Genomic DNA, 14,693 nt, shown 5'->3' on the forward strand with positions numbered 1-14,693 from the left:
GTATCTCATTCTGGCTTATTGCCCTTGAAAAACTATAAATCCCTAACTATAAGTCCTTTTTTATTGTTGGGAATCACCCTGGACTACTCAAGTCTAAATGTAGTCAGATAGATGATAGAGTTAGACTGAGGGAATCCTTTCCCCGTTTCTAAAGCATGCCTAGATAGGATTCACCATTGTTTCCTGCTTCACATCCTATTTAGGTCAGCCCACCCTTTGATGTTCCTAGAAATGTAATCTCTCCTAGGGCTTTGACGTAACTTCCCCAATTTGGTCCTTTATGGCCCTAGAGAAGAAGCAACCCACAAACATGGTCGCCATTCCTGCTTCCTGCTTTGTTCCAGAGAGGACGCACCTCTGTCCTCTATTAGTCAAGATGTAGCTTATCTAGAACTTTGTTATTTTAATCCGTCTATGTGTATTAGAACAGGATAGATTAGATAGTTAGCTCCAAACCTTTTCTATCCATCAATGGATTTCTTTTTACCTCAATAAATGCTTTTAAACTTTAAAGCTAACTTTGCATCCCTTTGCCTTCCTGATGACACAGAGGCCTTCCAAAACTCACACCGCGTAAGTATCACAGCTGCTGCAATTTTACTCTGCCATTTTAATGGGAATTTACCTCATAAAGAGGGTGATTAGAGCTTAACGGCTCGTCCATTCCCAACATTTATTAGGGGTGTGGGTTGTGGTGTTCGATAACAATTCTACAGTGTAGATGCACCCTGAGTCTCACACGTCTCCAAATGCAAACAGACACGAGTGCTACTCACGCAACAGCAGAGTACATGATGCAATGGCCCGGTTTGGAGTCACAGTCGCAATCACAGTTCTGGCCGTTGGGCCTCGGAAAATCATCATCATGCGCAAAGCCAATGGCATGGCCCAGCTGGTGTGCGGCAGAGGCCCCGCTTTGTAGCAAGGAGGGGAAGACCTGCTCACAGCCACAAAGAACGACAAAGAAAGAAGACAATGCAGGACATAGCCGTACAACAGTGATTGCAGAATCATTATCCGAATGTTGCTTATGGCAGATCAACATCCACAGTTACGAGAAGCTGAGGAAATGCTTTGCTGAGGCCGATAGCTAAACCTGTTATTGTTTTGTCCAGAACTGGACACAAGGCTACTATTCCAGGCGAGGAGGTCTGGCCGAAGCAGAAGAGAGTGGCCTATGTCTTCCCTCGATCTAGACACTAGACTCCTGTTTTCCCCTGAGGTTGCATGTCTGCATTCCGTTCAAAGTTGGAGAAACAAAAATTGTGCATTGTTTGCCTAAATCAGTGCAGACGTGCACACACAGGTGAAATGAACACTCCTGTCACGACCCAGGCTGCAGAGCACCAATAACCATACACAGAGGCCAGAATCTATCTAATATCTTTATTAAGGAAATATATAAAGTCAATAAGAATAAGTGTAGAATGTAGTTCAGAAGAAGACCTTTCAGGAAAGGTCAATTATAGTCCAGGAAAACAATGTCCAATATAAAATATTAAGGTCCAAAGTTGTAATCCAATAACCGAAACACTCACTTTGCCAAGCAAAGTGAGGGGAGATGACAAGGTTCTTAGTCCAAGGAACTTGAGGCAAGGCTAGGAAGTAAACTTGATTCTTGGAACACAAGGCTTGATACAAGGCAGCAAGGAACGAGGAACAGGGACAAAATCCGTGGTAAAATACTTGGCAAGGTCCTGGAAGACAAGGCTGAGTCCTAGGAAGCAAGGCAAGGTCCGTGGAGGTAAACAAGGCTGGGAACGGGAACGAAGGCTTGGAAACAGAAACGAAGGCTTGGAAGCGGGAGTAGCGCTGTCCACACACAACCTACTCCAGTTGCTGACGAATTGACTCCGCAAAATTCCTTCAGGGCAAAGAACCTAAATAGGGTCTCGTTTTCCCACCAAAGAACACTTCTCTGGGGAACCAGAACCGAAAGTCAATCTCTGTGTCCAGATGCATGACTCCCTAAAATTTCTCATGAAAGCAGTCTTAATCAGCTGAATGCCTGGCTGCGATTCTCAGGCTTCTGCGATTAGCCTGTTGAACTCCTTTCTGTTGTTGATAATAGTTACGGCGAGAAAATGGGGGAGATTTTGACTCAGGGCTTGTTTGGCAGCTTTCTGGAAGACAAACCTCCTGCAGGTGCAAGGGCTCCAATTCTGGCTGGGAAAATTCCAATTCTGACTGAAACGGTGGAAAACCCAAGTTTTCCTCTTCATCTGTCACCACAGCGCTAGGAACGGGACTACATGGCCCATGAGTCATCACACTATCCCCCTCCTCAAGCCCCCTCTCAAAATAGGGCTCTCTCCCCGAGGTGCGGGGCCGCGGCTTGGCAGGGTAGGTCTGATGGAAGCGGCGGGTTAAATCGGGGGCATGGACTGTGGAAGCGTCTTCCCATGAGCGTTCCTCGGGGCCAAAACCCACCCAGTCAATGAGATATTGCAGGCGGCGGCGGTGAAAGCGAGAATCCAAAATGTCCTGAACCTCGAACTCCTCCTCCCCATCCACCAAAACAGGAGGGGGGGCCGGCCGGTCTGCATCAGGGCGCACACCATCCGCCGGAAGGAGCAGGGAGCGATGGAACACTGGATGAATGCGCATAGAGCGCGGAAGTTGGAGTTTGAAAGTCACGGGGTTAAGTTGCGCCACCACCGGATAGGGACCAATGAAACGGGCATCTAACTTCCGGCAAGGGCGATGGGAGGGCAAAAAGCGAGTGGACAGAAGAACCCGGTCTCCTACCTTGATTTCGGGGCCCGGCTGGCGATGTTTGTCAGCGTGGCGTTTATAGTCCTCCTTGGCTTGGTCTAGTTGCTGGAGTAAAAGTTGTTGCACCGCTGTGAGTTCCTGCAGCCAGTCCTCTGCTGCGGGAACTTCTGAGGTTTCAACAATAGAAGGGAAGAAACGTGGATGGAAGCCGTAGTTTGCAAAGAACGGGGTTTCTTTAGTTGAAGCCTGGACACCATTGTTATAGGCAAACTCTGACAGCGGTAACAGGGAAGCCCAATTGTCCTGCTGGTAGTTTACATAACAGCGAAGGTATTGTTCCAGAGTGGCATTGGTGCGCTCAGTTTGCCCATCCGTTTGGGGATGGTGAGCTGAAGATAAACGAGAGTCTATGCCCAATAGTTTTTGTAGTGCTTTCCAGAAACGAGAGGTGAATTGAGACCCACGGTCTGTGACCAAACTCTTGGGCAAACCATGCAATCTGAAAACATGCTGAAGGAATAAATCTGCAGTCTCCTTGGCCGTGGGGAGGCCATCGCAGGGAATGAAATGGGCTAGCTTGGTAAAAAGGTCCACCACCACTAGGATCGTGGTGAATCCACAGGAAGGTGGTAGATCAGTGATAAAATCCGCAGAGATTATTTCCCATGGGCGAGATGGGGTAGGAAGGGGATGCAGAAGCCCTGAGGGCTTCTCTCTTCTTGTCTTGGAGCGCTGGCATACTGGGCAGGAATTGACATATTTTTCCACATCCTTGCGGATCTTGGGCCATCAGAAATCTCTTAGGATCAAATGCATGGTTTTAAATAGTCCGAAATGCCCTGCTGGCTTGCAGTCGTGACACAGACGAAGTGCCTTTTCCCTGCCCGGTCCTGGAGGGATGTAGACATGGTTTCTATAGCAAAGTAACCCATCCTTAAGCGAGAAGGGAAACTGTAGTCCTTGGCGAAGTTGGTCCTGAGCCCAGGCATCTGCTTGTTGACTGGCCCTGATTTCCTGAGCACAAAGGGGCCCTGGAGTAGAGGGAGCTGAATCAATTAGAGTGGATTTGGTATTTCCCACAGTGAGCGTGGCAAAGTTCTCGGGCTGCAGCAGTTGGGATTCAAAGGTCTCTTTGCGCCCTGCAGCATATTTCGGTTTCCGTGACAGTGCATCTGCTTGCTTGGTCTGGGCTGGGGTTACATAGTGGATTTGGAAGTTGAAACGCTCAAAGAATAAAGCCCAGCGTTGTTGCCTCTGATTTAGCTTGCGGGCAGTTCTTAGATGCTCTAGATTCCGATGATCAGTATGGACCTCAATGGGAAATTTGGCCCCTTCTAACCAATGTCTCCAAGTTTCAAAGGCTGCCTTTATGGCCAAAAGTTCCTTTTCCCAAATAGTATAATTTCTCTCTGGTGCGGTCAGTTGACGGGAGTAAAAGGCACAAGGGTGAAGATGATCTCCCACTGGTTGTAAGAGTACAGCCCCAATTGCCACATCGGAGGCGTCCGCCTGTACGACAAAAGGGGTTTCAGGATCTGGGTGTTGAAGGATTGGCTGGGACGTGAATAATTTCTTTAGCTGTTGGAATCCTTTCTCTGCTTGCTCTGTCCAGCGGAAAGGCTGCTTCCCACGGATGCAGCTGGTGATTGGATCAGACCAGCGGGCAAAGTCTGGAATGAACTTGCAGTAGTAGTTCGCGAACCCCAAGAATCGTTGCACCTCTTTCTTGTTGGTTGGCGCCCGCCATTCCAATACTGCTGAAACTTTTGCCGGGTCCATGGTGAGCCCTAGTGGCGAGACACGATATCCCAGGAAATCTACCTCTTGTAGATCAAAAGCGCATTTTTCCAGCTTGGCATAAAGTCCATGATCCTGCAATCGTTGTAACACCATTCTAACGTGGTTCTCATGTTCTGATTGTGATCTAGAAAACACCAAAAAATCGTCCAGGTAGATAATCAAGAACCGGTCTAGATAATCCTGAAAGATATCGTTGACAAAATGTTGAAACGTTGCGGGAGCTCCACACAAACCGAAATTCATGACCAGGGTTTCGAATAAACCGAATTTAGTCTGGAAGGCGGTCTTCCACTCGTCCCCTTCCCTGATGCGAACTAGATTATAAGCTCCTCGAAGATCCAGTTTGGTGTAAACCTTGGCCCCTCGAAGCCGGTCTAATAGGTCCGAGATCAAGGGCAGGGGATACCGGTTTCGCTTAGTGATATTGTTCAATGCTCTATAGTCCACCACCAAGCGTAGGTCCCCTGACTTCTTTTTTACAAACATCACTGGGGAAGCGGCTGGGGATTGAGAGGGTCTAATAAACCCCTTGCGGAGGTTTGTCTCTAAAAACTCCCTGAGAGCTTCTTGCTCCGGTTCAGTCAGGGAGTAGAGGTGTCCTCGCGGGATCGGGGCCCCCTCCACCAAGTCAATGGCACAGTCATAAGGTCTATGCGGGGGTAGTCTCTCGGCTTCTTTTTCATTGAATACGTCCCAATACTCTGAGTACTTCTTGGGCAAGGTGATGATGGGTTCAGCGTCTGTGGCATGGCAGACCTTGGCTACAAGACAATGGTTTTGGCAATATTTTGAAGCAAACTGCAGTTCTCTGTTGGACCAGGAGATGTTTGGGTCGTGGAGTGTCAGCCATGGGATTCCCAAAATCACAGGGAAGTGGGGAACCTCGGTAACAAAGAAGGAAATCTCTTCCATGTGTTCCCTTATCCACATTCTGGTGGGTTCTGACCACTGGCTTACTGGACCTGTCTTGAGGGGGCGGCCGTCTATGGCCTGCACCACACGGGCGTTCTTGAAATCGTGATATTGTAATCCCAGAGAGTCGGCATACTCTCTATCAATGAAATTGTTTGTGGCTCCTGAGTCTATCATGGCATGGATCATGACGGGTCCTTTTTTCGCTGACCACAAGGTGACCACTAGGAGAAATAGGACCCCGGTTGGCGGCTCTTGAGTGGGGTTTTTGACCGGGTTGGCGAGCCTCTCTACGCCCGGTCGCTGGCTTCCCCCGCCGGCTTCACGCCAGCCGCCTCAGACGCCTTCGTCTCCGTGGAGGACGCCGCCGCCAGACGGGCGGCGGGCTTCCCTTTGGCTGGGCACTCTCTGGCAAAGTGGCCCCCGTTCCTGCAGTACCAACAGAGATTTAGGCGTTGGCGGCGGGCCTTCTCGGCAGCATCTAATCTGGGTCGCACATTGCCCAGCTGCATCGGCACCTCCTCGCTTCCTCTGGGGTATGGGGCTGGTGGCGGGGGTCTCCACACTGGATGCGGCTGGACGCCGGTGGGAGCGGGAGGTTTCACTCCAGCCCTACCGCTCTGGCCTCGGATCCATTGCTTTCTGTTGGCAAGCATGACTTCAGCCCGTAAACATTGTTCAATGAGTCCTTCAAGGGAGTGTGGAGGATCCACCTTGGAGATTTCCTCCAGCATCTCGATGTTGAGACCCTCCCGAAATTGTCCTCTGAGGGCTATGTTGTTCCAGCCGGTGTTATGGGCCAGCACTCGGAACTCGGCTATGTACTGGGACAAGGGTCTGTCCCCTTGGGAGAGGCGCCGGAGTTTGTGGCCGGCTGTCTCCAAATTGTCTTCGATCCCCCAAGTCGCCTTAATGTGATCCAAGAAGTGTTGCGCTGATCTTAGATGTGGGGAGACTTAGTCGAACAGTGCCGTCGCCCAGTTGGCCGCTGGCCCGTCTAGGAGACTGTAGATCCACGCCACCTTGATGTCTTCTTGGGGAAACTCGGCATTACGGGCCTCTAGATAAGCCTGGCATTGGCGACGGAAAACATGAACCTTAGAAGCTTCTCCAGAAAACTTGGTTGGCAACGCCAGGGCCGGGAGACGGATTCCGCGTTCCTTCAATCCCCTTATTTCTCCCTCCTGCGCATTGAGCTTATCACGGATGCGGTCCACTTCATCCTTGTCGATGGTGTAGCTGAGTGGCTGGGCCCCCGGTCCGGCTCCGGTAGACATTCTGGCCTAGGTTAATTGGTGCTTAGGGGGGCGGAGTCAAACTGTCACGACCCAGGCTGCAGAGCACCAATAACCATACACAGAGGCCAGAATCTATCTAATATCTTTATTAAGGAAATATATAAAGTCAATAAGAATAAGTGTAGAATGTAGTTCAGAAGAAGACCTTTCAGGAAAGGTCAATTATAGTCCAGGAAAACAATGTCCAATATAAAATATTAAGGTCCAAAGTTGTAATCCAATAACCGAAACACTCACTTTGCCAAGCAAAGTGAGGGGAGATGACAAGGTTCTTAGTCCAAGGAACTTGAGGCAAGGCTAGGAAGTAAACTTGATTCTTGGAACACAAGGCTTGATACAAGGCAGCAAGGAACGAGGAACAGGGACAAAATCCGTGGTAAAATACTTGGCAAGGTCCTGGAAGACAAGGCTGAGTCCTAGGAAGCAAGGCAAGGTCCGTGGAGGTAAACAAGGCTGGGAACGGGAACGAAGGCTTGGAAACAGAAACGAAGGCTTGGAAGCGGGAGTAGCGCTGTCCACACACAACCTACTCCAGTTGCTGACGAATTGACTCCGCAAAATTCCTTCAGGGCAAAGAACCTAAATAGGGTCTCGTTTTCCCACCAAAGAACACTTCTCTGGGGAACCAGAACCGAAAGTCAATCTCTGTGTCCAGATGCATGACTCCCTAAAATTTCTCATGAAAGCAGTCTTAATCAGCTGAATGCCTGGCTGCGATTCTCAGGCTTCTGCGATTAGCCTGCTGAACTCCTTTCTGTTGTTGATAATAGTTACGGCGAGAAAATGGGGGAGATTTTGACTCAGGGCTTGTTTGGCAGCTTTCTGGAAGACAAACCTCCTGCAGGTGCAAGGGCTCCAATTCTGGCTGGGAAAATTCCAATTCTGGCTGAAACGGTGGAAAACCCAAGTTTTCCTCTTCATCTGTCACCACAGCGCTAGGAACGGGACTACATGGCCCATGAGTCATCACAACTCCACACTCTGATTTCCTTTGTGTCTTTCGCTATTTTGAGTCTCTTTTAAGAGAGGAAAATGGGATGTAAAATATTTTTATTACTTGCATATTTACCCAGAGTTGCCCAGGTGTGCCGCTGCCTCCCACTTTCCCTTCTTTCTCTTTCCCTCCCTTCATATGTTTCCCCCTTTCTAACTTTCCTCCCTTTCCCCTTCTTCTTTCTTCCCCCTCCATCCTTCATTTCTCTGTTCCTTCCTTTCCATCATTTTTCTTTCTTTCTTTCCTTCTTTCTTTCTTTCCTTCTCTTTCCTTCCTTCCTTCCTTCCTTCTTTCCTTCCTTCCTTCCTCTTTTTCCTTCCTTCCTTCCTTCCTTCCTTCCTTCCTTCCTTCCTCTTTTTCTTTCCTTCCTTCCTTCCTTCCTTCCTTCCTTCCTTCCTTCCTTCCTTCCTTCCTTCCTTTCTTTATTCCTCTTTTTCCTTCCTTCCTTCCTTCCTTCCTTCCTTCCTTCCTTCCTTCATTCCTCTTTTTCCTCTTTTTCCTTCCTTCCTTCCTTCCTTCCTTCCTTCCTTCCTTCCTTTCTTCCTCTTTGTCAGAACCCTGGCTGCTGGGCACCAATAACCTTACACAGAGGCCAGTCTCTATCTAATATCTTTATTAAAGAAATATATAAAAGCAATAAAAACAAGTGAAGAATATAGTTCAGAAACAGACCTTTCAAAAGATGTCAAATATAGTCCAAAAATGTATTGTCCAATAAATGATATTAGAGTTCAAAGTTTTAATCCACTTGACCGAAACACACACTCTTGCCAAGCAATAGTGTGGGGAAATGTCAGAGTCTTAGAAGTCCAATGAAGCTTGACAGCAAGGCTGGAAATAAACTTGATTCTTGACTAGGTCCGTGGCTAGAAACAAGACAAAACGTGAAGCGTGGAACAGGGTCCGTGGTTAAACTGCAAGGCAAGGCAAGGCTCGAAAACTTGATCCGGGAAGCAAGGAACTGGGGTTACGAAGTCCACACACGATCTCTCTCCTGAAGCTGATCAATTGACTCCGCAAAGAATCTCTCGCGCCAAACCCCTATATTGGGTCTCGTTTTCCCGCCAGCAATCTCTTTCCCTAGAGAACAAGAAGCGAAACCCACTCTGTCCAGATGCATTACTCCTTAGAATTTCCCAAGGGAAGCAGGCCTAATCAGCCAGTTGTTTGGCAGCAATTCTTAGACTTCTCCGATTAGCTTCTCTAACTCCTCTGTCTTTAGAATAAGATTCCTTCCTGGGAAACGGAGGGGAGTTCTGCCCAAGGCCTGGTTTACTGAATTCTTGAGGGCAAACATCAACATCCGGCAGGTGAAGGGACTCCGGCTCTTGTTGAACCGGCGAAAACCCCATGTTTTCATCTTCATCTGCCACAATAGTACCAGGAACAGGACTACAAGGCCCATGAGGCATCACACTCTTTTTCCTTCCTTCCTTCCTTCCTTCCTTCCTTCCTTCCTTCCTTCCTTCCTTCCTTCCTTCCTTTCTTTCTTTCTCTCTTTCTTTCTTTCTTTCTCTCCTTCCTTCTTTCCTTCCTTCCTTCCTTCCTTCCTTCCTTCCTTTCTTTCTTTCTTTCTCTCCTTCCTTCCTTCTTTCCTTTCTTCCTCTCTTTCTTTCTTTCTTTCTTTCTTTCTTTCTTTCTTTCTTTCTTTCTTTCTTTCTCTCCTTCCTTCCTTCTTTCCTTTCTTCCTCTCTTTCTTTCTTTCTTTCTTTCTTTCTTTCTTTCTTTCTTTCTTTATTTCTCTCCTTCCTTCCTTCTTTCCTTTCTTCCTTTCTTTCTTTCTCTCCTTCCTTCCTTCTTTCCTTTCTTCTCTTTTTCTTTCCTTCCTTCCTTCCTTCCTTTCTTTCTTTCTTTTTCTCTCCTTCCTTCCTTCCTTCCTTCCTTCCTTCCTTCCTTCCTTCCTTCCTTCCTTCCTTCCCTCCCTCCCTCCCCTCCCTTTCTCCATTCCTTTCTTTCCATCCTTCCTTTCTTCTTTCCTTTTTCCCCTCTCTTCCTCCCTCTCTTCCTCCCTCGCTTCCTCCCTCCACCTTCCCTTCCCTTTCTCCCTCCCTTCCTTCCTTCCTTCCTTCCTTCCTTCCTTCCTTCCTTCCTTCCTTCCTTTCCCTTCCCTCTCTCCCTTCCTCTTTTCCTCCTTTCCTTTCCTTTTTCCCTTCTCCAGCTCTGAGAGGGTCTGCCTCACAATGTCCCCTTGGCAACAAGGCTTGCTTTCTCCCCTTCCCTTCATATTTATTTATTCATTTATTTATTTACATCATTTTTACCCCGCTTTTCTCACCCGGAGGGACTATGCCACCTCCATGCACCATCACAGAGGTTGACGTGAACTAGCAACAGGCAATCCAGTAACATCACAAATGGCTAGTTCACCTAGCCTTTGACATAGATAGACAGACAGATTCCCCACTTACTTTGACAGCAGAAACTGAGACTCTGTTTGGAAGGCAAAGGTGTTCCTGCCACTGCTTTCCAATTGGCTTGTTCTTGTCCAATATCCTAAAATATGGAAAGCCTTGATGTCAGTGGTAGAGTTTCATCCTTAGTGGATTCCATTCTGAGTGTGTTTTGCAATAGTGGTCGGCATCTCCGCTGTGCCGGAACATTGACTCAATGCTGGGTTTTACAGGCAGTGCTTCTGTCCACACAGGATCTCTCCAGGGTCCTGAATCCTATTCCCAAAACTGATTCAGTGATAAGGTTGCTGGGTTGTTGTATGTTTTCCGGGCTGTATATCCATGTTCCAGAACATACAACAACCCTGTGATCCCAGCCATGAAAGCCTTCGACAACGATAAGGTTACTTTTTGGCACTGTTATTCCCATAACATGTGCAGGCACCACAGTCTTATCATAATGCAATCATTTTGTTCCTCGTGATTCTTTGCTGACAAGGGCATCTGCACTGTAAACTGAATATGGTTTGACACCACTTTAATGCCCATGACTCAAGGGCATAGAATCTTGGGATTTGTAGTCTGATGTGACACTGGAGAAGACTAAAGACCTTGCAAAACAACATCTCCCAAGACTTCATACAATTGAGCCACAGCAGTTAAAGTGGTGCCAAAGTGCATTAATTCTTCAGTGTAGATGCACCCAAAAGGCTGGATCTGCAATGAGCATTGAAGATGTAGTGTAGTCTGTAGTGAAAACCTAAATAGTGCTGACCACTATGTAAACAATATATGCGTTGCTGTGGCGTCATCCTAAGTGGGTTTTTGTTTGTGGAGGCAAGTATGAATGTTGTAATTAGCCACCTTGATTAGCGTTGAATGGGCTTGCAGCTTCAAAGCGTGGTTGTTTCCTCCTTTGTTGGGAGGTGTTAGCTGGCTCTGGTTGCTTCCTGTCTGGAATACCCTTATTGTCAGAGTGTTGTTCTTTATTTACTGTCCAGATTGTAGAGTTGTTTAAATGGTGGTGGCCAGGTTTTGTTCATTTTGATGGTTACCAGGAACCCAAATAATAATAATAATAATAATAATAATAATAATAATAATAATAATAATGGCTCTGAGGAAAGGGAAGGAAGCCTTGCCCTCGGCACGTGGTGGCCGTTGAAGCCCTGCCCACGTGGCTGATGTCACCAAGTTTCCCGGGGGACCTCTGCGCATGCGTGGTTAGTAATTTTTCGTTTTGGGGGGTTTTCTGCAATTTTGACCTAGGTTTTTAGGGTTTTTTATTGAAAGACATAGATTGGATGGCAGAGTCCTTTGCGGACAAATTTGGTGTGATTTGGTCCAGTGGTTTTGATGTTTATGTTGGTGTATTTTGGTGTAAGGGTGAAATGTTGAATCAAGTGTTTTGCTGTTGGAGTTTTACAACTGTGTATTCCGATATGCTTTCCAGCAGCACACGGGTTAATGGCAGGCCAGCTTGAATGATAGCCTGCCTAGCCAATAGGTCAAGCCTTCCAGTCTCAGAAGGGCGGACAGGACATTCGTCATTCTGCTATGGAATGTGGGAGTTGCCGGAAGAAGAGCTTTACAGATGATCGGCAAAGAGAGAGGACATGCTTTGCCTTGCTTAGGGAAGCATGGGTCCTATGAGCGATGGACTTTGTAGTTGTATATAGTTTGTATATAATAAAATCTTGGAACCGCTGTTATCAGCTGAATTACGACTGTGGTGTCGTTTGTTGGTGCTGCTTAGCTGGATGCTAAAGCAGTCTGATGGAGGATGGATTGGTGAGAGGCCTGGCTCACCAATTAATCAGGGTGGTTCGGAGCTGATTAACCCCCTGTCAGTTCACTCCATGGGAATTACACACATTACATTTGTGTGTGTGTGTGTGTGTGTGTGTGTGTGTGTATTTGGCTCTCTGTATCCAGAGATTCTCCATCCATGGATCCCATCCATGCCTTTGAGGGCAACCATGAGGCTGATGGTGCCCTCCATGCAATGGGTTTGAGTATGTATATATCTCTAGTTATTTATTGATCTATTGCTCTATCGATCTGATATATATAAAAAAAACAAAACAGAAGAGCCTCACGTGAAATAGGCCGCGTGGTCAAGGACGACGTGCGGCCGAAGCTGGGTGGAAGCGTACTTGTGAAACGCATCCAGGGTTTGGTGCCCACCTATGATCAAATCCCGCTCCGTCCACAGCTCTATCCCTGTCAAGACAACGTGAAGGCCGATGTCTTCATATACCTGGGGAGGAAAAAGGAAAACAAGAAAATCACCGCCTTGCCATAGAATTTATAAGCAATGCTATGATTTAAAATCTATCTAATTTCTTTATCTGTCATTCTATCCACCTAATTTCTCCGTCTAATTTGCATTTCCTCACTCTTGCAAGTGACCTGCTGCCCCAACCCCAGTGAATCTGTCTGTCTATCTGTCTGGCTGTCTATCAGTCTGTCTGTCTGTCCGTCAGTCCATCCATCCATCCATCCATCCATCCATCCAATTTATCTGTTATCTACCTAATTTCTCCGTCTAATTTGCATTTCTTTACTCTTGCAAGTGACCTGCTGCCCTAACCCCAATGAATCAGTCCGTCTGTCTATCTTTCTGTCTATCTGTCTATCTGTCTGGACATCCATCCATCAGTCTGTCTGTTCGTCCACCTATCCATCCATCCAATTTCTCTATCTGTGATTCTCTCTTCCTAATTTCTCTATCTAATTGGCATTTCCTCACTCTTGCAAGTGACCTGCCACTCTAAACCCAATGAATCTATCTATCTTTCCATCTTTCTTTTCATCTTTCTTTCTGTCTGTCTATCATTCTATCTACCCATCCATCCAATTTCTCTACTTATCATTCTCTCCACCTGGCCCAATGGGTTTAATCCTTGTGCTGGATGAACTGCTGACCTGAAAATCTGAAGTTCCGTGGTTCGAATCTGTGAGACAGGGTGAGCGCCCGTCTGACAGCTCCAGCTTCCCATGCGGGGACATGAGAGAAGCCTCCCAGCAGAGTGGTAACACACCTGGGAATCCCCTGGACAACATCTCTGCAGATAGCCAATTCTCTCACACCAGAAGCAATTTGCTTTTGACATGATTTAAAAAAAAATTCTATCCACCTAATTTCTCTAGCTAATGTGCATTTCCTCACTTTTGCAAGTGACCAGCTGCTCTAACCTCAATGAATCTGTCTGTCGATCTGTTTCTCTCTCCTTCCTTCCTTCCATCCATCCATCCATCCATCTAATTTCTCTACCTATCATTCTGTCCACCCAATTTCTCTATCAAATTTGCATTTTCTCACTTTTGCAAGTGACCTGTTGCCCTAATCCCAGTAAATCTATCAATCTTTCTATCTGTCTATCTATCTATCTATCTATCTATCTATCTATCTATCTATCTATCTATCTAATTTCTATCAATGTTTCCTTCCATCCATCCATCTAATTTCTCTATCATTCTATTTAATTACTCTATCTATCTATCTAGCTATCTAATTTCTATCCATCTTTCCATCCATCCATCTAATTTCTCTATCATTCTATCTATTTAATTTATCTATCTATCTATCTATCGATCGATCTATCTATCTAATTTCTATCCATCTTTCCATACATCCATACATCTAATTTCTCTATCATTCTATCTATTTAATTTATCTATCTATCTATCTATCTATCTATCGATCTATCGATCTATCGATCTGTCTACCTATCCATCCATCCATCCATCTATCTAATTTCTATCAATGTTTCCATCCATCCATCCATACATCCATACATCTAATTTCTCTATCATTCTATCTATTTAATTACTCTATCTATCTATCTATCTATCTATCTATCTATCTATCTATCCATCTATCAATTGATCTAATTTCTATCTATCTTTCCATATATCCAACCATCTAATTTCTCTATCATTCTATCTATTTAATTGATCTATCTATCTACCTATCTATCTATTCATCTATCAATCGATCTAATTTCTATCTATCTTTCCATATATCCAACCATCTAATTTCTCTATCATTCCATCTATTTAATTGATCTATCTATCTACCTATCTATTCATCTATCAATCGATCTATCTAATTTCTATCCATCTTTCCATACATCCATACATCTAATTTCTCTATCATTCTATCTATTTAATTACTCTATCTATCTATCTATCTATCTATCTATCTATTCATCTATCCATTGATCTATCTAATTTCTATCTATCTTTCCATACATTCATCCATCTAATTTATCATTCTATTTAATCTATCTATCTATCTATCTATCTACCTATCTATTCATCTATTCATCTAATTTCTCTATCATTCTATCTATTTAATCTATCTATGTATCTATCTATCTATCTATCTATCTATCTATCTATCTATCTATCTATCTATCTATCTATTCATCTATCCATCCATCCATCCATCTAATTTTTCTATCATTCTATCTATTTAATTACTCTATCTATCTATCTATCTATCTATCTATCTATCTATCTATTCATCTATCCATCTATCTATCTAATTTCTATCCATCTTTTCATACATCCCTCCAT

The 14,693-nt window shown here is 45.5% G+C and overlaps 1 protein-coding gene across 1 annotated transcript in view; it reads right to left on the bottom strand.

The window, feature by feature from the left end:
- LOC100568147 (disintegrin and metalloproteinase domain-containing protein 29) overlaps positions 1 to 14,693 on the bottom strand; it is an 88,042-nt gene that overhangs the window by 28,132 nt on the left and 45,217 nt on the right. The window contains exons 9-11 of the mRNA XM_062974405.1: positions 12,209 to 12,369; positions 10,128 to 10,212; positions 777 to 937 (exon numbers count right to left, since the gene is read on the bottom strand). Of these exons, the coding sequence (XP_062830475.1) occupies positions 777 to 937; positions 10,128 to 10,212; positions 12,209 to 12,369 (407 nt within the window). The remainder of the gene's footprint in view (positions 1 to 776; positions 938 to 10,127; positions 10,213 to 12,208; positions 12,370 to 14,693) is intronic.

Source organism: Anolis carolinensis, chromosome 3 (genome assembly GCF_035594765.1).
Source record: "Anolis carolinensis isolate JA03-04 chromosome 3, rAnoCar3.1.pri, whole genome shotgun sequence".
Taxonomy (NCBI): domain Eukaryota; kingdom Metazoa; phylum Chordata; class Lepidosauria; order Squamata; family Dactyloidae; genus Anolis; species Anolis carolinensis.